Source organism: Cucurbita pepo, chromosome LG03 (assembly GCF_002806865.2).
Source record: "Cucurbita pepo subsp. pepo cultivar mu-cu-16 chromosome LG03, ASM280686v2, whole genome shotgun sequence".
Classification (NCBI taxonomy): Eukaryota; Viridiplantae; Streptophyta; class Magnoliopsida; order Cucurbitales; family Cucurbitaceae; genus Cucurbita; species Cucurbita pepo.
The window spans coordinates 4,261,348-4,287,035 of NC_036640.1; the positions used below are offsets into that span (position 1 = coordinate 4,261,348).

The 25,688-nt window shown below is 35.7% G+C and overlaps 5 protein-coding genes and 1 long non-coding RNA gene across 6 annotated transcripts; 1 reads left to right on the forward strand and 5 right to left on the reverse strand.

Moving 5' to 3' along the window:
* Positions 1–34: 34 nt before the first annotated feature.
* On the reverse strand, positions 35–4,703 carry LOC111790809 (zinc transporter 5-like). The gene is made up of 11 exons (XM_023671873.1): positions 4,513–4,703; positions 3,662–3,854; positions 3,486–3,571; positions 2,434–2,518; positions 2,073–2,151; positions 1,840–1,970; positions 1,656–1,742; positions 1,466–1,578; positions 811–941; positions 530–643; positions 35–385 (listed from the first exon to the last, which is right to left on the reverse strand). Exons 1-10 carry the CDS (start codon positions 4,563–4,565, stop codon positions 531–533), a joined length of 1,071 nt encoding a protein of 356 aa, XP_023527641.1. The 5' UTR covers positions 4,566–4,703; the 3' UTR covers positions 35–385; position 530.
* A 549-nt stretch (positions 4,704–5,252) lies between these two features.
* LOC111789731 lies at positions 5,253–10,211 on the forward strand. The gene is made up of 3 exons (XR_002814380.1): positions 5,253–5,407; positions 7,280–7,418; positions 9,873–10,211. It is a non-coding gene; the product is annotated as an uncharacterized LOC111789731 (long non-coding RNA).
* On the reverse strand, positions 7,353–9,519 carry LOC111789730 (transcription factor BEE 3-like). Its single transcript, XM_023670402.1, has 6 exons — positions 9,112–9,519; positions 8,918–9,037; positions 8,774–8,839; positions 8,628–8,696; positions 8,465–8,542; positions 7,353–7,661 (listed from the first exon to the last, which is right to left on the reverse strand). Exons 1-5 carry the CDS (start codon positions 9,427–9,429, stop codon positions 8,465–8,467), a joined length of 651 nt encoding a protein of 216 aa, XP_023526170.1. The 5' UTR covers positions 9,430–9,519; the 3' UTR covers positions 7,353–7,661.
* Positions 10,212–10,383: 172 nt separating the features above from the next.
* LOC111789729 (agamous-like MADS-box protein AGL6) lies at positions 10,384–12,405 on the reverse strand. Its single transcript, XM_023670401.1, has one exon. It carries the CDS (start codon positions 11,876–11,878, stop codon positions 10,625–10,627), a length of 1,254 nt encoding a protein of 417 aa, XP_023526169.1. The 5' UTR covers positions 11,879–12,405; the 3' UTR covers positions 10,384–10,624.
* Positions 12,406–13,805: 1,400 nt separating this feature from the next.
* On the reverse strand, positions 13,806–17,009 carry LOC111789871 (mannose-6-phosphate isomerase 1-like). The gene is made up of 5 exons (XM_023670582.1): positions 16,671–17,009; positions 16,433–16,600; positions 15,052–15,264; positions 14,467–14,733; positions 13,806–14,317 (listed from the first exon to the last, which is right to left on the reverse strand). The coding sequence occupies exons 1-5, from the start codon at positions 17,007–17,009 to the stop codon at positions 13,985–13,987; spliced, it is 1,320 nt and encodes a 439-aa protein (XP_023526350.1). The 3' UTR covers positions 13,806–13,984.
* A 3,928-nt stretch (positions 17,010–20,937) lies between these two features.
* LOC111791134 (DELLA protein GAI-like) lies at positions 20,938–22,835 on the reverse strand. The gene has a single exon (XM_023672356.1). The coding sequence runs from the start codon at positions 22,787–22,789 to the stop codon at positions 21,140–21,142; it is 1,650 nt and encodes a 549-aa protein (XP_023528124.1). The 5' UTR covers positions 22,790–22,835; the 3' UTR covers positions 20,938–21,139.
* Between the last annotated feature and the right edge of the window lie 2,853 nt (positions 22,836–25,688).

The following is a 25,688-nucleotide window of genomic DNA, read 5'->3' on the forward strand; positions in this document are numbered from 1 at the left end:
AAAAGAACGATCCAAGAACTTCCTCAAAGAAAGATAGAACAAAGAAATTCCTTTATATGAAAATTATCATCAGTCCATGGATCAGTAAAGTTTGAAGTACAAAGTACAGATCAAATAAAGACGTAAATTAGAGGCTAAGGATACAAGTTTCAAGGACCTTACAATTGGTCAGCGCTACATATTTTCAGCAAAAAAATTGAGGCTGCTTGCAAAGCAGATCGTACTCGGCATTAAGGCAAGGAATGCGAGACCAATGTGTCCATTTGCATGATGCATTAGAGTGCAGCACGGTTGGCAGCCAAATAAAAAAAAGGCTTCGTTCGGGGTAATAGTCACAAAACATCCATTCTTGGATCCCTGATTAAGCTCACAAAGTTCTCTCTAACTGTGTGCCAATACAAATGAATATCAATCATTTACTAACATCAAGTGACACAAATATTACTTCTCAAGTCTCTAACATGATGCAACAGTTAACTACCTTCTAAAACACGAAAACAAAATAAAGCTAAGCGTAATACGAACGTACATCAGGTTGGTAGGGAAGATAGCTGATCTTGGTCGTCCAACAGTCCATTTGATGTATCATGATTCCGAGAAGAATCTTTTCTACTGCGGTCTAAAGAAGTTGCTTCATGTATCCCTACATTGGCATTTGGTATTTAGTCAATCCAATTGAATAAATCGAAAACATAGGAAGAGTGGATAGAAAACAGATGGATCAAATGGCTTGAACAGGGGCAAATTTAATCCGTGTTCTTTATAGTGATTCGGGCAATAACAACAAAATAGACGAAAACTTAAGCATACCAAACCCCAAAATTGAGCAGCAGATAACAAAGCCAACTAGAGAAAAATCCATCTTGTATACAATCTCCAGAAGAATGATGCTTCCACCAGCTACCACCAAATGTCTTGGAGAAGAAAAAACCATGTGCAATCTACAAATAAATAAGAGTATTGTCATTTTCAGAGTCCTCAAATGATCGAAACAGATGAATAGTCTGTAATCTAATGTAAAAATTCTACAAATTTTAGCTGGATGTCCGTGACAGTATAGTTGGCAGATAAAGACGGTACAGACACGGCCATTGAATAAAACACTATTGCCCATAACAGAAAATCCTATTTGTCTCTTTTCAAATATATACATGTACACATGTGATATGAGCAAAGTTCCGTGGTGTTCAATCTTCATTTCTTTCCATGTAGAAGGATATACTTGAAAGATCGTAAGACACAACAACCAATTAACCACTCATCTCACAACCCATGCTCAATTAGTATTTAGCTAATTTCTTGTTTGGACTTGGGAGGTTATAATCCTTCGCTTCGGGGAAGAACGAAGCATGTAACTGTTAGGTGTTTACCATGCCTAGTAAAGAATGAAAGGGGGGAGAATGGAGGACAAATACTGAACATTTCCATCATTGGAATCCCCATTACTTTTGATTTATATTATTACCTCTCTTCAGCAATGCTGTCAACGTAGAATATAAGAATAACACCGAATATTGTAGTGCTTATAAATGCCCAAGTGGAGAAAGGAAGCTCTCTGTCGTTGTCCGAAGTTGATCCCTGAAGTTATGACAATGAAGAAAAATCAAACATAAATTCGAGAATTAGAGTATTCATGAAATATTGCTGAAACTTACAATTATCATGTCCCACATGGCCATAGGAAAGAGAAAACAAGTCGCCGAAGCCATTGTTATAGAATGGAGTCGTCTTTTAAGTTGGTTCTGAGGCGTATTGTAAAGGTAATCTCACATCAGAATGGCCTTGGTAGTTTCGATATCAAAAAGAAGAATGCAAAGTAAACTGTATATTAGACAACACCTTAAGTGAAACACGCCGAGCAATGACCCTTCTCAATGTTGATAATATTCCAGCAAAGATAGGAATTGCCATTTCTTTCAAACCCAACACTTGTTCTGTCTGATTCTCAGCGTCGGAGCCATCTTTAGCAGGTAGTCTCAGGTTAAGTTAACAACAATTGTTGACGGGAAAATGACACACAAGTCGCAATGAATATATGAAAAAACAGTTCCAATTGAACTTTCAAAGGATATAGAAGGGAAAATGTGTGGCCATGGCCCACCCTTGTGATAATAAGTAGAAAGATACCAGCATCGCAACGAGACCGCCAACCTGATATGATATTTCAAGGAGAATCTGGTAATTTATCTATAACTGAAATAATCTCAAGTTTGAATTTAAACTGCAGGGCTAATTAGAAGAAGACTTCACATAAAGCACAACCTACCTACTGTAGATATGTGGATGACATAATAATAAAGAGCTAACAATATCTGAGCAGAATCTTAGAAATAAATTATATATTAAATTGAAGCCCTCATCTCTTTGGCTGCCTATAACAGCATCAAATGAATACAAAGACGCTGAAGAATACACATGTAGATTAAACCGAACCTTTTTCCAAACAAAGCCCCTCCGACCATACAAAACAGCAGAAAGCACTCCAAGGACAGCACCAGAATACTCCGCAAGTATAGCCCTAGATATAAAATAATAATAAATAAATGGATCTCGAGGACAGAAAGCAAGAAAAAATATATATGGCCAAGAAATAAAGCATCCATAAATATTCACATTCCATCCCTTTATAAATTCCTAAATCACTGCTACGTGAGCTCCAAATGACTCATGGTTCCAGGTAGAAGAATGCAGAGTGGTTTGTTCATTTTCTTTTCATTAAAAAACAAAACTTTATTGATAAAAGTATTGTGTATGAAAAAAAAGGGGAAAAAAGGGCAAGAAATTCTGCACCCTCATAACATAAAAGAAAAAATTACAAGAAACAACATCTTCTGCACAAACTAGCGAAAGAGACAGTCTACTGATACGACATTTCTAAAACAAAGTAAACTGAACCAATTGACTCTAGTTTAGTAAGTATCCTCTCAACTTTGCCAAATTAAACGTACAAAAAAGAACATCTCGTTTCTTCCCAATCACATCACCTAAAAAAAACATTAGGAACTACACAGCACAATCGTTCTTTTAAGCCCTTTCACCAAATATTTGAACAAATAATGAAACACATGCCGTGAGGGAAGATCCAAGACATCAAATTCATATAGAAGTATGAACCAAAATCTTTTTCAAACCGATCAAGAAATAAATTATTCACAAGTTGGTAAATTACAACAGTTATTAGATCCAAAAATCAAAGACAGCATACTAAACAGCATTGGGTTTCCCAAAGAGCAACCGTTTCCTCCACAATATAGCCCTAGGATTTTAAGGTGAACTTTTCTTCGAGGGTCAGAATCAGAAAAGTATTTAATGTCCAATCTTTCCTATTCTATTAACAATTTGTAGTTCTAGCATTTCAATTCCTAATGACGCTAAATTTTCTATAAAACATGACCACCTAATATGTAAATTGAAGCAAATTGTGCGCCTATGCATTATATGTGTATGAGCCAAAAAGAAGATCAAGTGGTATATTTATCACCCACCTCAGAGGTCCACAGGCTTTAATACCCTTTCCCCACAAGATAAAGTACAAAGCTGTTATGCCACCATTTATCACAGAAGGAACTACCTAAAACAGCAGGTTAGATCAAATAAACAACTGATGAAATAATATGAGGTTGTAACATTTGATTCTTAGAGCAAAACTTTCCTATTTCACCTGGGTATTTGGAAGGGGCTTTCCCTTCCATGGCTTTTGCAAAGTCAAAAATATAATGGCTGCTGGGCCCAAACAACAAAAGAGAAAAAGTACAACTGAAGCTCCAGCCTGAGAAAAATAGCGATACATCGAATAGATTGACCATATCCGAAAGAAATTTCCAAGCATGTGGATTATCTGCAACGGTGTATGCCTGCAAAGAAGGTCAACTCGCCAACATGAAATAGCAATCATACAATAAGATAAGAGATGGATACAACTTTATACTAGTAGGCATACATAAACCAACCCGTTTGTCTGATCTACACTAGCATAAAATAGCAGTCAATTGAATCAATAAAACCATTTAGAATTATTTTGCCAAGAAATTGTTCACCAATGTTCGCCACAACATGAGCGTGTTGAACACAGGAAGAGGAAAATATGTATTAATCACTGATTTTCCCCATTAACTAAATTGAAGGATTCGCATGGTGATTTAGGCTGTGTAATCTTTTCACTTAAGCGATTCATCTCTTTCCCAATTCATTATAGCCACTTCCCACAAATAAATTGACATAAAACTTGAACTACATGTCATGTTTGTTACCATTCATGCTTCGTGGAGCTGGTGAGAAGATTAAGTAGAAAACTAAGGCATCCAAATTCAACCGGTAGTGTCCCAAACTACGGACTAATCCCAATTACGCCAGAGCAGAAATTTCCCATTTCAAACGTAGCGGAAACCGTAAGATTCAAAAAATTAAATTTCTTCTATACCCCCAAGTTCGCTAAGGGAAGAACCAGAGAACTGGGACTACAATATGCAAATGGAACAGAAGAAAGAAATCGGAAATTTATATAGAGAAAACCTGAAATGAGGAGAAGATCCTCGATCCTGAGACATTGATCCCGGTGACATCATTTCCCGAAGCTGACCGCCGATGAATCAACGCCGTCGACGGCTGAGGAATTAAAAGGAGGTCAATTGAGAAACAATAGAGTTCATTACATTTTGGCTCTGCAACTCCGTTTCGTGTCACCGTCCCACTCAACTTTCTTCTTCTGCAAGTAGACCGACGATTCTCTCTCCCCCAATTTCAACTGTCGAGTTTTTTGGGCCGTCTTGAAGCCCAACAGTCGAATTGTTGGGTACGGTTAAAAAATAGTTGGGCCGTGTCAGCCCAACATCCAGAAATTGTTTAGTACGCCTAAAAAATAGTTGGGCCGTGCTGAAGCCCAACAGTCAGGAATTGTTTGGTACGGCTAACAAATAGTTGGGCCGTATTGAAGCCCAACAGGAATTGTTTAAAAAATATAGTTGGGCCGTGTTGAAGCCCAAAAGTCAGGAATTGTTCATAAAATATATAGTTGGGCCGTATTGAAGCCCAACAGTCGGGAATTGTTAATAAAATATATAGTTGGGCCGTATTGAAGCCCAACAGTCGGGAATTGTTAATAAAATATATAGTTGGGCCGTATTGAAGCCCAACAGTCAGGAATTGTTTATAAAATATATAGTTGGGCCGTTTTGAAGCCCAACAGTCAGGAATTGTTTGGTAGGGTTAAAAAATAAAAAGAAACAAAATACTTTTCGATTTCCCGCCACCGCAAGATAATCTGTTGTTCAACAATTTCAAAAGACTTTTCATATTGCCATTCTCAGATCATGGAAGCAAATGGTTGGTACAGATTTGAGGATTCAGAGAGATTCCATAAGGCAAATGATACCGATAGCCCACTCTGCTCGGTCCTGATGTTGCATTGGTAAGCCCCACAAACCCCACCTCTGTATATGCACTGTCTTTGCTGACATGACCCAATGACTATTCCCCCACAGTTTCATTCTCTTTAATCGCCCATGGCCTCTGGATCTTTTTGCTAATCGTTTGTCTGTAGGACCGATTCGGTTAGACTAGACCCCCTTATAATTTCTGTCTGTTTTCTTTTGTTTTTGTTCAATTTTTTTGTGGGGTCTTCCATAATTTGTTTATCTGTTGTTCCCAGCTGGTGTTCGTTCTTTAAACACCACTTATTCTCCTCCTTACCTGAAGGAGAGAGCCATTCCATTTGGGTGTGTCATAAGAATGAGTTAAACTTTGTGGAATTTTGGATTTTAGAGAAAGATGGTGTGAGATAAAAGTGGGTTTTAGAGAGTATCTGGAATTGGTCCACACACTTTGATTTGAACATCCTGTAGGAGACGTCCCTGATGAAGTCTGCAATGCCCGGTTGTTAGCAGACAGACCTGTTAATCATGTAAAAGCATTATGTTCTTATTTATTGTGGGCTTGATTTATTTGATTTTCCAAGGTTTTCTTCCATTGAAGGTTGAGAGGTAGGTGAAATCATTTGCTGGGTCAAGATGTGGCTTGCGTTTAAGCTAGCAATTTTTGGGTTTGGGACAGGCCAATCAATAGCCACTTATATGCAAATTACCCTCTTTACACACTCTAATTTTAGTCCATATACTGTATTTTGTGTGTTCTTATGTGGCCCCAGAATTGCAACTCTTGTTTCATATATTTTCTTTATGGATATTTTGTTGTGTTTGTGCCAGATTTGTGTATTGAGACAAATGAAAGTAACATAGAGTGAGCATTGTGGATCAAATTTGCCCAACACATCTGTCTATGAATCAGTTCTTTCTTTACTCATATCACTCTAAAAAGTAAAAGCTGTGGACATAATATCCTTTAAAAGTAGAGCTCCTTTGGCTCATATAAACTTTATGAAGTACACTGAATTCTATTGTGGATCATTGGGGAAGAGTAAATCTTAGTACTAAGTACAATATCTAAGAGAAATTCGGTTAAATGTATTGTTTGTATTGAAAATCATTCAATGTTTCAACATATAATAATTATTCAAGAGCAAGACACATTACAAATGTTTATGATATTGTCTGTATCAATACAATTCAACTGTTTTTGTCAATTGAGTCAACTGTAAATTGACTTAATTTACACCGGAGATACAGCTACTACACTGTATAATACACATGCATGATCTTATTTGGAAAACTTGAACCACACAATGATAATATCTAAGAAAATGGTGATCGTCACTTGGCTATACTAACAAGCCAAGTTGTACTTAATTTCTAGTTGTCTAGCTATAGCCTACTATTCAATGTACTTAAGATCTCACGTCGGTTGGAGAGGGGAACGAAACATTGCTTATAAGGGTATGGAAATCTCTCCCTAACAGACGTATTTTCAAACCATGAGGCTAACGGCGAGATACGTAACGGGCCATAACGGACAATATCTATGAGTGGTGGGCTTTGGCTTTTATAAATGGTATCAGAGCCAGACACCGGGTGGTGTGACAGTGAGGATGCTAGGCCCCCATGGGGGGTAGATTGTGAGATCCCATATCGGTTGGAGAGGGGAACGAAGAATTGCTTATAAGAGTGTGGAAACCTCTCCCTAACAAACGTGGCCATCACGATGATGGTGATACGTAACGGACCAAAACAGATAATATATGTTAGCGGTGGGCTTGGGCTGTTACATCAAATCTTCTGTATAGCTAATTGTTACATTACACGGTTACTTTTTATGTCTCATGATTAAATCCTGTTCTGCATATTTTGCTTCAGATTTTCAGAATATATCTGTTTCTTTCATTTGGCAGTTTAAGGTTTTAAAAAGCCTAAGCTATTGGCTGAAGACATCAAATGACAGTACAATGTGAAAAGAGAATCACAGTCTAAAAAAGTAGACATGATTTGCAGACAGGATAACAAAATCACACCAGACATAGCCAATATTAGGTAATTGGTTGCCCTGTTTTGCTTTATGCAATTTACAGTAGGATGTAAAATTGATACATCACTCTCTGATAGATTTGTTTTCGACATTTTGTGGACTTGTGAGAAAACACTATCTTGTTTGCCTAGAGATATCAAATGCCCCATTTGCAGTCAAAAGGGCTTACTGAAGTGGAAGCAACTGTGCTCTCTTTATCATTTCCTCATCTATTTCTCTGTCGCCTGTTCCTCATGTGATCTTGTTCCCTGCAGGGTTATGCTTAAAGGTTAAACATCAGTACTTCAACATTAATATATGGTTTTACTGCCTGGGATTTTAGCTTTGACCAATCAAAATGGCTCAATTGATCCACCATATTCTTAGATATTTTCGTCAAGTCTGGACAAGAACTATTTTTTATCCTTCTCCTTTTTAAACCCATCCCACTCCTACCCTTATTCCCCTGGCCAATCAACACCGTTTTTATGTTGATCTATCAATATCACTGCACTTGGCATCCCTCCCTTCCCCTTTCCTGCCTTGTTTCTTTTCTTCTTCAGTCGGAATGGCAGATTCTCATTTAATTCTTGAACTCTTGAGAGAAGTTATCTAGAGGTAGGTTGTGAGATCCCTCATCGGTTGAGGGGGAGAACGAAGCATTCTTTATAAGGATGTGCAAAACCTCTCTCTAGTAGACGCGTTTTAAAAACCTTGAGAGGAAGCCCGAAAGAGAAAGTCCAAATAGGACAATATTTGTTAGCGATGGGCTTGAAAAATCTCTTGAGCAAGGAGAAGTAGACATGAAGACAAAAAGGTGAGGTGAGTGAAGAACTTGTGTGAACTGAAATAAATGTGTCTATAAGTTTCTTTCAGTTTTTTCATTCTCCTAGTCATAAAGGAAGTAGCTTACTTTTCAAAATGAAAAAAGAAAAAAGCATCTTCCTCCCACCATTCCAGAAGAAGATTCCTAAACAAAATCAGTTAAAGTAGGCACTGATTTACCCAACGTTTCATTATTAGAAAGTAAAATGTCAAAAGTTAATAAACTTTTGGGAAATTGTGGGAGTACCTAAGCTTTTCTGATAGCTCCCGTGCCAAAATTTATGCCTAAAGAGGAACATGCAGCTGCAAGCTCCATTGAAAGAAACTGAATTCAAGAACAAAGTAAATATTTCAGTGCTATTAGAGTAAAACATTATTAATACTTACGAAAAGTTCACCATGTTCCTCACCTCAACCTGATTCTGTAGTGAATGAACATAATTGATTGTCTCATCCAACACCATTGCCATACCCATTGACTGCAAAATAATATGGAGATTTTGTTTGAAATTGAGGTTCCAACGTTTTGGTAAACAGGACAAGAAAAAAGAATTACCTTGTGACATCCTGGAATAAGGTTTTGCAAGCATTTTAATTTGTTGTTGATTTTCTCTCTTCTCACCTGAAATATGAAGAACAAGAAATCAATCTCTAAAAAAATTGTGTTTTGGAATAAACATTTTATAATTCAGCAATATACCCTTTCTGCTAAACTGTGACTATCTGTAGCTTGACCTCGTTTTGCTCTAACATGAACTACTTCTGCAGGCTTTTCCTGTTCTTTCTCACAGTTCCTTCTTTTCCTTCCTCCTCCCAAGTTCTGAGTAAACAAAGAAATGAGAAAACTAAAAGTTCAAAACAACTGAAACAATTTGTTGAAGAGTTGACACTTGCTTTCAAAGGCCTGGCTGCACAAAGCGCTCCTGAGTTGCTTTCCGATTCTTGTTTTGCTTTTCTCTTCATGGTTTCTTGAGCGTTATCTACCAGTAGACCGGTTCGAGTTATCGGAAACTCGTTCTGACATTTCAGTAAGGTAACACAAGGAAAATTGGATAGTGAGCTGGGAGTTGTACTTTCTGGTAACTGGAAATGGTAGCCCAATAAGTTCTCCAAGCCACCCTCTAACATGCTCTCTGTCATATTAGAGAACTGGGTTAGGACTTCTATATTCAAGCCCCTTTCTTGATGCAGGTCTTGCCTAAACTCTGACATGATTGAGTTTCTCAAAGCTTTCAGGGCTAGGCTAGCTAGCTACTTATATGAATTACTTAGATCAAATTGGATGTGGATGTAATTTATGTCTTCCTTAAAAACTAAGTAAATGAAGATCATTACTGGATAGTTATTAGCACTTGTGATCTGCGTCATACAGAGCCTCATTTTCCTGATGTTGAAGCTCCCTGATAAGTAGGGTCCATGATAGGGATATTCATTTTATCCAATATGTAATGGCAAATGTAAGCATGTATGATTGGTTTGATTTTCTACTGTTCGTGAAAGGAGAAAGAGAGAGATCAAAATATTAGTGCAAAGAGGAAGTAATAAAGCCATAAAGAGGAAAATTGAAGATAAGAACACAGATTTTGTTTATCTCGGATCTTCTTTTGATGGCTGCCCTCATATTTTGTTTACCTGTCTTCCTCCTTACTTTCCAGGACGAACAGAAGCTCTCTTTTCAGAAGCTTAGCTACACAGACTACTGATGAAATGAAGCAGAAAGGTCTCTTTCTTGAATCTATTTCCCTTTCAAATTATTATTGTTTTTCGTTATATGTTTAAATGAATACGCATTTGACATCTGTCATACATAAAGTTTGATGAATAGCTCTAAGTAAATGCTAATTTTAGAATGAATTTGCTTTGGAGATGGATGGTGTTGGACAATCTGGATGAGTCTTGTTCTTGGTGTTGATAATAGATATTTATGGAGGAATTGTTCATTGATGGAACTAAAAGTTTCTCGCTTTTTAGAATGAATTTGCTCTGTTAAGGTATCATAAACTAGTTCATTGATGAACATTCTGTTGGAGTTAGATTGCGTTATTGATGAATTTAATTCAATTTTCATTTGGTATCGTTCGAACAGTTGAATTGATTAGAGAACGGAAAGTTCGGAAACTGAAATTTGATTTTCATCATACTAAGATTAATACATTTATACAGGGAATGGTCTGTTAAGGTATCTTCATTGATGAACATCAGAATCTGTTCGAGTTAGATTGCGTTATTGATGAATTTAGTTCAATTTTCATTTGGTATCGTTAGAACAGTTGAATTGATAAGAGAATGGAAAGTTCGGAAACTGAAATTTGATTTCCAGAAAGCAGATAGGGAAAGAGAGAATCTCTATCTGCTAATCCAAAAAATATGTTTGAATCAGAATCAAAATGAAGACCCACGTGTGGGTTTAGGATTGGAAGATAAAGGAATGATTCTCAGCTAGGGTTTGGTGATCTTCGTCCTCCAATAGTGATTGAAAACCCTCGACATTGAATTCAAACTCGCCTGACCCGGCCAATAATTCCGAGATGTCTAATTCAGAGAATACCTCTGTTTCCAAAGAATTTAATGTTGGAATTTCAGTGGGTTCCTCGATCAAGTCATCGTGAATAGCCTCCATGAAAATCTCTGAAAGGTTTAATTCAGGAGATGACTCTGTTTCCAAAGGACTGGATGTTTGTGTATCAATGCTTACAATTTCAGCGGCTCCCTCGATCAAGGGATCGTAATTAGCCTCCATTAACATCTCTGATACATCGAATTCAGGGGATGCCTCTGTTTCGAAAGGACTGAATGTTTGTGTATCATTGCTTACAATTTCAGCGGCTCCTTCGATCAAGTTATCGTAATTAGATTCCATGAACATCTCTGAGACATCGAATTCAGTGGATAACTCTGTTTCGAAAGGACTGAATGTTTGTGTATCAATGCTTACAATTTCAGCGTCTCCCTCGATCAAGGGATCGTAATTAGATTCCATGAACATCTCTGAGACATCGAATTCAGTGGATAATTCTGTTTCGAAAGGACTAAATGTTTGTGTATCAACGCTTAAAATTTCAGTGTCTCCCCCGATCAAGTGATCGTAGTTAGCTTCCATGTCTAACTCTGAGATGTTTAATTTAGGGGATGCCTCTGTTTCCAAAGGACTTAATGTTTGTTTATCAATGCTTGAAATTTCAACGGCTCCCTCGATTAAGTAATCATAATCAGCCTCCATGAACTCAATCATACTGTCAGCGACTCCAATTTTGGAATCTAAAGTGGCCAATAACACCTTCAATTGATGTTCCGACAGTGAATCAAGGCAGTGATCACTGTTGGTGTCCTTACTTTTCTGAACTTTGTCTCTTAATTTGGACGTTTCCGTTACGATTTTGTTCTTGCGATCAGAGAAGAATTGGTTCAAATCATAAGAAGACTTAGCGGAGTGTTTACAGAAAGATTGGGATTTATAAGAACGGATCATAGCCTCGACTTGGTTACGATCGGAAGGCCAGGTTTGGAATTCGTCAGAAGCGATTACAACGCAGGTTTGAACATCGCAAAGAGTGGAAAGCTCATAAGCTTTCTTCATCAGACTTTTCTTCCTCTTCTGAAACGTTGTTCTTCGACTTTTAGGATTGGAAATCAGTTTAAGGCTCAGTGTTCCTCTCCCCATTCTTCTCCAATTTCAGAGAACCAGAAGCAGAGAGAGAGTTAGGTCAAGTTCAGAGTCCGACAGAATTCAACAAATGGTTTTACGGTTTCACAGCCTCATTGCCGTCCTGTTTTATAGCAGTCCAATTGCCCGCCGGTCACCTTGTTTCGCTCGTGATAATTTGCCGGTCACCTTGTTTCGCTCGTGATTTTCTGCCGGTCACTTTTTAGCCGTTTGGTTTTCCGCCGGTCATGTTATTTCCACGTGGCAAAATTAACGAATATTTTCAGTCAAAGACGTTCGTTGACCCGTTGACCCGTTGACCCATCGGATTCTGCTGTAGTGGAGGCCGGTGCCGATGGTAATGACAGTGGGGATCCTCCTATTTTTACGGTCACGCGCCCACTGCCAGCGGTGATTCTCGTTACTAATCATGATGGCCGTTGGAGATTTTATTTTTTTATTATCATATATTCTTGTATTTATGCCCTCATTAACGGTTTAGGTCCCCTTTTTATTGTACTATAATTTTTATATATAATTATATATTTTGGGTGTAAAAATAACGGGTTTTTTTTTTTTTTTTTTAATTAACCATTCCTTTTTTTTTTTTTCAAAATAAATGAAATTACATTAAAATAATCAAATATTTTCTTGTTAAAGAGTCTACCTATCGCATATAGACTCTAAACACATCGTGGCATAATTGTCGAGGTAACGACCTAAAGGCTACCTAAAAGATCGAATGGAACGTAACGAAGACAAGTAAATCTCTTAGATATTTCATCCAATCATTAAATATTTAATTATTTATTATTTACATTGTTTTAGCTAAAACATTTTATTATCGTCTTAGTTAAAACTTTTTATTTTATCTAAAATCTATTTTTATTGGTGTTATAATATGTCTCATGTCTGATTTTAAAATTTACTTCAACTTAGTAGATTAATTATTTATTATTGTAAACTATTTATCAGATTCATGGTGCTGTTTAACATTTAATAAGGATAACTTAGTAGATTAATTATTAATTATTAATAATTGTAACATTTATTTTATTTAGAATTTAATATACTATGAGGTAATATATTATTTTATATAATGTGGATCAATATTGTTTAGAACGTTACTATATAGAAAATAATTAATATAAATAATAGGAAGAATTTCTTCCGACGAGACTATCATGCGACTTACACTTTTTGATCGATACCTAATAATTTTACGTACATGATTAAGTTTTTGGTTTGTTTCTTATATCGTTAGTTAAGATAAGTGATCACCTTTATGTACGGGTACTATTCACTTGGAGTTGAAACCAAAATGGAAACTAACTCATAAAATTCCTTAGCATTGGGGTATTATCATCACTTCAAAGAGATGTCCATTTTAACGCAAGGACCTATGCCGAACACGGGAAGGGGATTTTCCATTCAGAAGAAGAATGAAAGGGGCAGTTGCAAACATTTTTCCGCGTCACATAAATGGGCCAAAGACAAAATTGCTTTTTAAAAAAAAATATATATATATATATATATATTGTAATATTAGAATTTGAGGTTGGTAGAATGTTTATAAATATATTAATTTATTATAAATTTGTGTTTCTTTTTCTTTTATAAATATTATATTAAAAATAACTTTAAAATAACTATTGAATCCAATCCCCGCAAATTCCTTCCGGGGAATCTCAGGGAATCTCCATCCAGATATCCACAATAACAAAGGAAAAATTTTCCAGAAATAGAGAATGAAATAGGTGGCGAAGATAGGGCCAGAGAAGTGTCACCCCTACAGAGAATCCCACAAAAATAAATGGAAAATTTCGTAACGATAATGATAAGGACAAGAAAGGCTTCCTCGCCCGCAAACATCTCTACTTAAATATTTAAACATCAAAAATCTTCGAGAAAATTAACTATGTATTTTGCAATTATTTACTCACAATTACATTGAAATTGTAGTGTTATTGGAATTAATTGTTATATCCGATATACAAATAAACAGATCATAAACATTTAGTTTCTGATATACAACTCAATGAACAAACAAAAAAAAAATATACATCATCATAAGAAACTATCTTAGAAAAGTGTGTGAAAGAAAAAAGAATGAAGGTCAATCTGTTATTTACCATTCATGAATGTGTCAAAGAACTTGTGGTTCACTCCTGTTCTAAAAATGAGCAACTCAACTTCACTTGTTATATTAATTTCAGCTTCATCGGGTACAAAGAGGACGTCTCCTTCACTGATTACATCACTTCTATGTGATTCTTCATGCAGCATCGTCCCCTCTCCTCCAGCAACCAGAAATATCGAAGGACCCGGGCTCGCTGGAAATACGACGGATGCCCCTCCTGGCAGAACACAACGATCTACCTCGAATTCGTCAAATGGTGGAACGTACTTTGTTATGTATGGATTCATGGAAACTCCTTGGAGGATTTCAGGAAAGCCCTGTAGATCAAACCACCAAGAACATGTCAGTCTTCTGGTCATTTTCATGTAAACATACACGTTTTCGGTTGTCGATGGATGAACATCCAAGAACATCACATTGTTTCTTCCAAGGGAAATTGTTGGAATGGTTCAATGCTAAAGTTTACCTGTTTGTAAGTAAGCATGGCACAGAGAGTCTGGACGTCGCGAAACTTGGGAGTTAGGCCAGCCCGGATGACATTATCGGACGTTGCCATGCACTCGATACACTCACCGCTTATGTATGCATGAGGCTCATTTGCCCCAAGGTGCAGAGCTTCTCCAGGAGTGAGCTTCACATAGTTTAAGAAGAAGGCTGCTATAACGCCCACATCATCTGGATATTGCTTCTCCAGTTGTAAAACCAAAGCTTCCTTAGCAGTTAGGGGCCTCACCTGAAGAAAGATTAAATAAGCAAACGCGCTACTCCAAAAGTCCAGGAACAAGTGTACTTCAAACATGAACTATGAGACAGATACAGAAAGAACCAAGAAACATCAAACAGAAAAACCAGTGTTTACAGAGTTCCATCAAGAAATATACTTCAAAACATACAGTTTAATCAATAACACAGGAACACTAATTCTTCATTGGTGATCGTTGCTGTAACAGAAAGAATGAAACGTGTTGACTTACATTCTATAGGCAAAAAGAATGGATCACTAGAAGAAGAAATGTTCCATAGAAAACCAAATAAAACATTGCATAGCTACCTCACTTTCGGAGTTCAGTCGTCTCTTCAATTCAGATATCGCTTTCGAAATCAACGATTTGGATGCTGACATCAACTGGGTGAAAGCCAACCTCAGAGCAGACTTCAGGTCGTCTTCATCGTCTTCATCATTTAACAACAACACTCTGTTTGTGTCTGCATCGCCAATCATTTCTACAATCTCAGGAACAGTATGAAGAACATCCTTCAACTCCTGTAAAGAAATAGAAAACAGCAGATGAGAAACTATGTTCAATATGGGAAGCAAAACCATGGATTTCTTTCCCAAAACAGCAGCTGAGAAACTAGAAAAACACAAAAACATGAGATGTAGCAAAAACATGAGATCCTACATCGGTTGGAGAGGGAAATGAAGCGTTCTTTATAAGGGTGTGGAAACCTTTCCTTAGAGGACGCATTTTAAAAACTTTGAGGGAAAGCCCAAAAAAGGACAATATCTGCTAGTCATGAGCTTAGACTGTTAGAGATGGTATCAGAGCTAGACAGCGGGCACATCGGCGATGTGCCCGATGTGCCCGCTGGTCCCAAAGGGGGTGGATTGGGGGGGTCCCATATCGATTGGAGAGGGAAACAAGTGCCAACGAGGACGCTGGGCCCGAGTGGGGTGGATTGTGAGATCCCACGTCAGTTGGAGAGGATTGTGAAACCTCTCCCAAGCAGACACATTTTAAAAACCTCGAAGGAAAGCCCGAAAGAGAAAACATCATATCTGGTAGCTATTTGTAAAGTTCTCTAAAACCCAGAAAAAAAAGAAAAACTATTTGGAACAAAGTAAGCATTAACTTCCAACCTCGTTGTTTTTTCCTTCCCAACATTGAAAAAGTCATACTCAAAAAGTTAAAAGCAATCTTGCAGCTAAGGGAACACATCAAATCAAGCCACAAATGGAGGACATATAAGACATTTTATTATCAAACATGAGCAATGAATTCAGCTGTTCTACCCACACACATAAAATATTTGATTACTCGTCACATCAAGATTAACAAGTCTAAAAGAAGGTTCTGTCAAAGAAGAAAATTAAAAGTATAAAGAGGATTGAGCATAAGCCTGACAACAGAGACCTTTATATATAATAGTTTAATCGATCCAAATGATTCATTAAACAACTAAGAAAAGTAGATCAATATTAAGAATTCAGATAACATTCCATATGAATCAAAATTCAAACAAGACTAAAGAAGACAAAATCAAATGGAACCATTAAAATAATCATTCAAAGCCTCCAGGAAATCTGATAAACAGGGAATTATCATAAAAATCGAACAAACAAACAAACAAATCCACGGAACTTCAGTAATTGACAGATCATCTGGAAGATTTGGGGTTCCCAATGAGCGGTGAAGATCGAAATAATTTACCTCGAGACTGATGAACCCACACAGAGCCTCAAACTCCGTAATCGCCAGCGCCATTTCAGGCTTGTGATTTGCATCTCTATAGACTTTAGGTTGCAACATATGAAGCTCCTTCGCCAATTCCTTATCCGGATGAGCCTGAATCGACAATGGTTTCGCCACAGAAAGAACCTAAAAACGAAGCTCGAAATGAGAAAAGAGATGAAATCATCAGTTTAATGAACCAACGCGTTGTTCGTACCTTGAACAGAAAGGGGATATCAGCGCCCCATTTCTCAACGACCTTATCGCCGAGGACATTTGGATTTTCCGAAACCCATGACTTCAAGGAAGTAGAATCGGAGTCAACCGAGCCGCCATTCTCAGTAGCGGCAATTAAAAACGACGGTCCGGAATCGTGAGTTCCCATCCAGAATTCAGCGTAGGGTTTATCAGGATCGATAATGGATCCTGAGTTCAAGGCGAAGAGCCTAGCGACGCGAGAATCATATCCTTTGATTCCCCAATCATAATTATGAACGGAGCACTTCAATCGGAAGATATTGCTCTGTTTCGTCCTCGAAACAGCATCAGACTCCATGAAATCGCAGAGAAAAAGGAACAAGATAGCTGAATAAGAAGAAGAAGAAGAAGAAGAAGAAGAAGAAGAGGAATTCGTGGGAATTTCAGAGAAGGTAGAAGGGGTATAAATGGATGGTGAACGCCATGGGAGAAGCAAAAGGAAAAGGAATTTTGCTGGTTTTTGAAGGTGTTTGGAAGAGAGGGAAATAAGTTCCAGAACGCGGACTAAGAGAGAGAATGACTACAGACGACGTTAGAGAGAGANTTTTTTTTTTTTTTTTTTTTTTTTTTTTTTTTTTTGTTCATATTTTTTATTATCTCATTTAATTTACTTTCATATTTTCGCGATAAATTTGGCCCATAATATTATTGGTGTCATAAATCATGTAAAAATCTATTTAATTATTATTTTTAAATATAATATTAAAGGTCGATAATTTAATTTTTTTTGCTCGAAGATAATTATCTTGTTTCTAATCAAGTTAGTACCTACCTAGAGCTAGTTAAATTGTTTTTATTTAACTTAAATGTTCTTTATTTGGTCGTCCTTTTATCGAGTTAATAATCATTACATTAGCTTTAAGCATCCTATCGATAATTAACTAAGATCGGTAATAATAAAAAATGCTAAATTAATACCTTTAAATTTTTTATTAAAATATTAAACTTAAAAAAAAAAAATCAAAATATCTACCATTTCAAAAAATATTCATAGAACTTTTAAAAATAAAAGTATATTTGAATTATATTTTTAAATATATATAAGTTAAATAATGTTTTTTTTAATAAATTAAAAATTAAAAGCATTTAAATGTATTTTAGAAAAGAAATTCTTTCTCACGTGATTATATAATAAGTACTTTTATTTAAAATATTATTTTTTTCAAAAGGCATATTAAACATATTTATTAAAGTTTAGATTATTCTTAAATTTTAGTTTAAGATTTCAAAAAGTCAAATTATTTTTTATATTCAATTTCTTCATATGCTAACAAAATGAAAGAATCTCACATGGAAAGTACCTTTAGAGAAGGGATATCTTCCCTCAAAAGGATTTGGATAAATTATTCACAAAATTTATATATATTATTCAAAATCTTAAAACCGTGTAAAGAATCGATGCCAATAATAAAAAAAGTTGATAATTTGACGAAAGGAATAAGATACCGTTCATGTTTCAATAAAAACAACCCTAATTACCCACTTGAGTATATAACTCGAGACATATATCATCGATCAAGAGGTTAGAGGTTCGAATCTCCATCTTAGCCCAAAATTTGTTAAATTTATTGACTAGGTTTTTCCGTTCGCTCTCTCGTACCTAACGATAAGGAATCAATTGAAGGAAAAGGGTTTCAACCGAAGGAAATTGGATAAAGAGAAATGGATATCCCGAGACAAAGAAGATGTCTAATTCTCTTTATCAACTTGGAAGTATAATATAAAGGTGAAGGAATTGGAATTTGTTCTTCATCACCCAAATCCAAGCACAACCCATCACTCGAGAGATTCCTCTCCTCGGTAGCATATAATATGTGCCATCCGAATAAAAGAGGGGTACATGAATGAACCAACACTACATCCGAATGAGAACGATCCTGAGCAATTCTATGTTGGTGACTTACAACTTGAAGATATCTTGAGAAATGAAAATATCAATTTATCGCGAGAAAATGAAGGGAATTTAGTTTTATTGTTTTTCTGGCGGTGTTTTTGACTTTTGTGACGTCCAGCGAGGAAACTTAGACGGAGAGATAACGCCGTTATTATTAAAGGAAGTCGGTGCACGGAGTTGAGTTGGTTCCGTTTTGTTGGATCATTCTATTTGAATGTGGGGCCCCACAGCAGATCTGAACCTATCAATTTTAAACTAAAATAAAAAATAAAAAAATAAACTTCCTTAAAAATAAATCAATTTTGTTTTTTTATAATTAAACTAAAGTTAGCTGACGTGTGATTGGATATTACGTGTAACTTTATCCACGCATTTTTTAAAAGTCCTTAGTCATATTCCAATGCCACGTCATGTACATACACTTTCAAAACTAAAAGCCTAAATTATCCAAAATTGATTATATAATCGATTTTGAATGTATTTTATAAGATAAAATAAATAATATTAATAATCTTATTTTTTATATTGGTGTAAATAATATCATATAAGTATCAACTATAATGTTAATTTATTTAAACGATTCTATTTTTTTTTTTTTATTGAGTTATATTTAAATTAATATTTAATAAATAAAAAAAAAATCTTCTTTAAAATAACTATGTCAACTACCACCAACATTTTGTGCACAAAATCATTCATTCCTTGTGAAACTTTCTAAATAAAGCTTTCAATTTTTTTAATCATTTAATATTCTTAGCTACAGTAATAATTGTGTTAATTTCTATAATTTAAACGTTTTTTATTTTTATTTTTTTATTATGTAATAGCAACAAAAAAAATATAAATAATAAAATAAATAAACAAATAAAATAATTATAAAAAAATAGTTAAAAATAATAATATAATAAATAAATAAATAAACAATCTTTCCCCACTTCTCTCAACTAATCTCTCTTCCCTCTCCGCAATTGTCTTTCCTCAACCTATAGTTACTCCAAAAAGAAATAGAAAAGCAATAATGGTCAGATTTACTTAGAAAAAAAAAATGGGAATAATCTTTACTAATTGAGATTCACGGGAGATTTATAGTGAATATCTGATCAATTAAATATTTATTTTCTTTTATCTTATTTCTTTTTTTTTAGAAATCACAATCAACTAGAGTCAGATCTTCAGGAAATTATTACCATGGTTTAGCTTTGAGTTATAAACTAAATATCAATCATTTATACAAATTTTAGTAAATTACGTCAATGAGTAGATTAAAAATAGAATGACCAAGAAAATTTGTAAACAAAAATACGGAGATGAAAAGATTTGGAAACAATGATCCACTAGAAATTTGGAATACAAGAGAACAAAATTAGGGGCAACTAGTAAATACAGATAAAAGCAGATAAACGATTTGGAAACGAGGATCCACTAGAAATTTGGAATACAAGAGAACAAAATTAGAAGGCAACTCGTAAATACTGGTAAAAAAAAAAAAATAAAGCAGCACAGCTAAAAATAACTTGAAATAACTGGATCTATTTATTTTCTTATACAACAGTAAGCACATGAAAAAAATAAGTTTTTTAAGAAAAATATAATTATAGATATATAACATTTCAATACTTTTTAACTATAGATCATTGTATAATTAAGGACGTATTTAAAGTGATTTTGAAATCATTAAAATTATTTATTCATATTTTTTTAAAATTACCAATAATGATTTAAAATTAATAAAATAAAAAAAAAGTTAAAAATTCAAAATTTTAAATTAAAAAAGGGCCTGCGAAGTCCCACACGCTTTGATTTGGGCCTTTAAGTGCCGTTTGTTAAGCCCGGCCCATTAAGGTCCATTTTCAAAATATTGGGCTCAAACATATACAGTTGAATAAATTGGCACAATAATATAATTTTTCATCTCACTTAAATTTTTCAAAGAAAATAGCATTACTAAGACCCTTAAATATTTGAATTTTAAATATAAAGTTAAATATTATATCTCATTTACTAGAGCAGTAACAAAAAAATTAACGTATCAAGTTAACATTTGAAAGGTTCGCTAATTTTACGTACATATCTGTGTATTTTACAACATTGCTACGATGCTACAAAAATATTAATAAAACAATGTTAATAACATTACTTGTTCGAGAAGATAAATTTTGATGCAAAGACACGAGATTTTTTTTGGGTTTTGTTTGTAAATTGTAGCATCTCAATGCTACTAACGACGTTAAAGCGGTGCCTCGTGATTTTTTTAATGGTCATTTTGGGACGTTAAAAAGAGATACTAAGGTTTAGGGTTTAGGGTTTAGAGTTTAAAATAAGATTTTGGAGCTTAAGAAAAAGACTTTAAAGGGTAAATATTATATGCGGGAGAGCTTCCTTAGCTTATTTTTCCTGTGTATCTATGGGGGCAAAACAGTAAATAAACACATAAAAAAAAGTAATAAAACGGCTAAGGAAGAATTACACGAGGCCACCACTTCCTATTTCCCTCTCCATATAGGGATTCCGGCAGCGAACGCGGCCGAGTCGACTCACTTCGGCCCGCCGGTGCCGGTGCTGGTGCCGGTGCCGCTGGCGACGGGGACAGTCCAGGCAGAGGTGGCGATGAGTGGCCGAGTGTGCCAACCCAACGTCAAACTCCCGTTATTCTCTTCAACTTTGTACCCATTTCTTCCATGGAACAGAGCCGACAGCAGAGTATTCGCCTGCTTGAACGCGTTTGAACCCAGATGAATCATCTCGAACCCACTCGACTGCATTCGGCTCAGCCACTGCGCCACCGTTTCATGCCGCTCGACCCGATCGGTACCTTCACATCCCACCACGTTGCAGATTTGTCTCCCTAAATACTCCTCCGACCTCACCACATCCAACGACCCAGCGACCGACGCTTCTTCAAGCGCATCGAATAAGCTCGAGTAATAGTGCAGTGCTTCTGTGAATCGTTCCATGAACGATGGCCCATTGTGGTTCGCGACCTGCTCCACCAGAGTGATGACTTTCGGGTTCAGAGCTTTGATCGTGGTTAGAGCTTTTTGAATCACTCCTGGATAAGCCAGTAGCCGGTGGAGCTCGAAAATGGAATTTATAGCCACGGTTTCCGATTCTAAATCGAGCATGAACGGTTCGAGATCGCCGAAATTTTTACAGTAGAAACCACGGAATTCGAATTTAACGCCGAATTTCTCCGCGAAATTGGTCAATTTCGTACCCACTTTCTGTAATCCGTCGCCCGGCGGGGAGCTGATTCCAGTGAGATAAAACGCCGGAGGTCCACCTGGACGGAGTGCGAGGGCCTGAATTAACGGCGGCCATTGGAGGCCTTGCTGGAGGTTGAAATCGATGACGTGGACAGAACCGGATAATCCGATGGATTCCAGAATGGCTTGATTGGCAGTGAAATGGGCAAATTTCAGATAAGGGCAAGATTCATAGAAATGGATTTGGAGTTGATCGGTGTATGAAGATGAACAATCGAAGGGCTTCAATGGGTAGAATCGGTAAATCCGGTAAGTCAGAGCTTGGGCGAAAAACCCGGCGACTTTTCTTACAGCGCCGGTCTGAACGTCGACGAGGATTTTGATATGTTTGAGTATAGCTTCGGCGAGGTTAAGGTTGTTTTGACTGACGGCATCGGCGCAGGCAAGTAGGCTATGGACCAAATGGACGCCGGTCTCAGCGGAATCCACCAGAACCACCGAGCGCGACGGCTCCGAGAACGACGGTGCCTTAACAAGAACCGATTCGCAATCGAAGTTCTTGCATCGCTTTCTGGTGGTGGTGGAATTAAGTTGAGGGTAAGCAGCAATGCCCGGAATTACTCGAAGATCATACTCAGAGTCATCGGTGAAGGCGGCAGTGGTGGCGATGGCGGGGATGGATTCATCTCCGACATGAACAGGGTTATTGAGTTCATCAATCATGGTTTCAATCCAAGAAGACATATCGGAGGGATTATAATGGATTGTATTGGAAGAGAGATGAGAAATTCCATCATGTTCGGATAACCCCATCACCATTTCAAGCTGTTCTATTTTCAGAGCTACATCAGACATGTCCGACGACCGGACATTGTAGCCTAGAGCAGCTAGAAGCTCGTCTTCGTCCTGGTCACCGACCGCCAATTTCTCGGTCTCGGCGGCGGCGGGGTTTGGGGATTGATGAGTGTTGTCTTGCTTCATAGTGGTGGGTGGGTTGCTTTGTAGAGTTCGGGCGTAAAGGTTGTTGTAGAATTTTAATTATTTTAATTATTATTTTCGTTCTCCTTTGTTCGTTATTTATAAAAGTAAGAAATTAATTAATTACTCAAATGATTTATCATTAAAATAATATAAAACATCTTAACTGTATCTATTTATCCATTTTAATATAATTTCTTTCTAATAATTCCTTTAATATTTTATATTTATATATATAATTCTATTTAATGAAATTTTAATGACCTATAAAAATATTATTAATTAAAATTTAATTTGTGAATTTTAATTGCGTAAACTGCTACTAATGCTCATCCATATCCTCATGACTGACCACGGACTGACCGGTCAGCTGCCCGTACACCATTTCCGATTCTCGGGCTTTTGGGATCCAGGGATTGTGTAGCCTCTGGACCCCACTCTTCCCCTATTTTTTTTCCCTTATCCAACCTTCTTTCTACGGCGCGTGTTTCACACTCTCCGGTAATTCTCTCCTTTTTTTAATTTTTTTTTTATTAATATTTCAAAAGCATTCGAAATACTATTTATTGATTTTTTTTTTGTTATAAATTACATTTAAAATTATTGAATAAGAATATTAATGGACGTGGAGAGCACGCGTGAGGGGAGTCGCGTGGGAATTAAAACAGAATCCGGGTCGGGGGATCAAAGGGCATGTGTCCTACAAGCTCCTCCTTTAGAAACAAGCTTAGAGGCTTTCTCTAATATACCACGTGGCTCAACCGTGACTTTCACGCTCCTTTATCTTAGGTGTCTTCTCTCACGCGCCTCATGCAAATAACCAGGTGGGTCCCGCTTTAATTTTATTTTTATTTTTCCAATAATTAATTCTGGTTTTTTCTTTTTTCTTTTTTTTTTTCTCATTTGCTAACGCGTGGACCCACGCACCTAAATTTCGCCCTCATATTGTGTATAACGGCCACGCCCTTTTGTAAACGCCCATTACATGTGCCGAGCTTTTTACTTTTTTTTTTCTTTAATTATTATTATTATTTGTTAATTTGTTTCCATCTCAATAATCCCTTGCAGCTTTTAATTTATTAGAAAATAAATATTTAAATTTTCTAATTTATTAAATACAGGTAATATATTCTATATAAAAATTAAAAGATTTAAAAAAAAAAACATATAAACAATGGTTTATTTTATATTTAAATTTTTAAAACGGTTTTCGGAGAGTTTAAGATTGTCTCCTAATTACTACCGTTACGTAAGTATATTTCAAGTAACTTTTTTGTTGGGTTCGTTAATTTTAGTTATTTTTGGTCGGTGGAGAAAGTACCTAACGTGTAGCGTTCCCGCACACTCGGCATTAATGAAATCGATCATACCAAGCGTGTAGCGTTTCCCCACGCTCGGCATTAATGAGATCGATCATACCAAACGTCTAGCATTCCCTCATGCTTGGCACTTATGAGATCGACCATTTTTTTTGTCGTGACTCGTATTATAATAATACCTAAATTGTCGTTACTCTCTCGGTCGTCTCTTTAAATTCTTCGTTTTAGATTTTGTTTCTTTTCTCCTCTCTCCCGAAAACTTTCATCAAATTCCGCTTTCTAAACATTACGTGTCTCTCGTCCACTCATCCAAATTCACGGTCTCTTTAGATCTTCTCGTTATTTTTCTTTCATTGACTTCGAAGAAATTTATTATTTAATAATGAGATAAATTAAAAATAAATCATTAGAATTTACCTATTTTAGAAGGTAAAAAATTAAAATTTATCTCATGAACCAGAAATTATATTATTTTATAATAATTTATTTATCGTAATTTGGAATTTCCAAACACGTAATAGATAATTAAATTTTTTTTTAAATATCATAAATATTGTAAATGGTTGAAAATACCGCGTTTAAAGCACGCATTGAAGGATTAGTTATATAAAATACCTAAAAATTAATTGTTTTAAAATGCCACGTCATTATTAAAATGAACCCTGACAAATTCTAAACAAACTAAATTAAATTAAATTACAAAGAAAAATAATTAAAATATGAAACCTTTTTTAAAAGTCATTTTAATTGTTGATTTTATATTTTAAATATAAATGAATATGATATTAAAATAATAATAATTCAATTATGGATTATGCTTATAATAAGTGTTTAGCGATTAATTAAAAAAATATATTTTCTTTTCAATATTTGAGAGTAATAAATATAAGGATTAAGACGATATTTTTATGTTTTATTTTAATTTAATTTTTAATTTTTAATAAACATTCACCAACGTGGTGGACGGCGATGGGAGATGGGCATCAAATCAAAGCTACCACATCAATCAAATATTAACCTAATTAATTAAAATTAAGTTTGTTCTTAATTAAAAAAAAATTAATGAAAACTAAAATTCCGTGCTTTCTTTCAAAGTTTTTTAAGGATAATTCTTGGTTTGTGTCCCCAACCAACGTGGGATCTTACAATGCAGTGTTCTAGCTAGCACTCATTCCTCTCTCTAATCGATGCGGGATCTCACAATTCACCATTTTTAGAGTCCAGGGTTCTCGTTGATACTCGTTCCTCTTGACAACACTGATTATAATCATCGAATGTTGATGAGCCAAAATTGGCAATATGTTGAAACGGGGTTGTAAAAGGGCATGAAATAAGCAAGGAGTTAGAGTGTTTTATGGGTTGAAGGGTTAATTCATCAGTTTCCCACATGCTTTGGCATGTGAAGTCTTTTAGGGTTTTGTCATCACTTTGTTACATGCTTTTCCATGTGAATTCTTTTAGGATCATACATCATATATACACCTATACTCAGTTTATCTCGTGTAATGGAAAAGTGGCAACTCAAACGCATGCCATAAATAATGGCTTTTACTTTTTTTTTTTCTTTTCTTTTCAACTTTATA

Coding starts and splice junctions, on each gene's coding strand:
- LOC111789729 (XM_023670401.1), bottom strand. CDS start 11,878: ATGGGGAGAGGAACACTGAGCCTTAAACTGATTTCCAATCCTAAAAGT.
- LOC111789871 (XM_023670582.1), bottom strand. CDS start 17,009: ATGGAGTCTGATGCTGTTTCGAGGACGAAACAGAGCAATATCTTCCGA. Junction 14,734..15,051: donor GACTGAACTCCGAAAGTGAG/GTAGCTATGCAA, acceptor ATCTTTCTTCAG/GTGAGGCCCCTAACTGCTAA. Junction 14,318..14,466: donor CCATGCTTACTTACAAACAG/GTAAACTTTAGC, acceptor TTTGATCTACAG/GGCTTTCCTGAAATCCTCCA.
- LOC111791134 (XM_023672356.1), bottom strand. CDS start 22,789: ATGAAGCAAGACAACACTCATCAATCCCCAAACCCCGCCGCCGCCGAG.
- LOC111790809 (XM_023671873.1), bottom strand. CDS start 4,565: ATGATGTCACCGGGATCAATGTCTCAGGATCGAGGATCTTCTCCTCAT. Junction 3,855..4,512: donor GGATCTTCTCCTCATTTCAG/GTTTTCTCTATA, acceptor CCTTCTTTGCAG/GCATACACCGTTGCAGATAA. Junction 1,579..1,655: donor CCATGTGGGACATGATAATT/GTAAGTTTCAGC, acceptor TCATAACTTCAG/GGATCAACTTCGGACAACGA.
- LOC111789730 (XM_023670402.1), bottom strand. CDS start 9,429: ATGTCAGAGTTTAGGCAAGACCTGCATCAAGAAAGGGGCTTGAATATA. Junction 8,840..8,917: donor GTCACAGTTTAGCAGAAAGG/GTATATTGCTGA, acceptor TTCATATTTCAG/GTGAGAAGAGAGAAAATCAA. Junction 8,543..8,627: donor CACTACAGAATCAGGTTGAG/GTGAGGAACATG, acceptor TCTTGAATTCAG/TTTCTTTCAATGGAGCTTGC.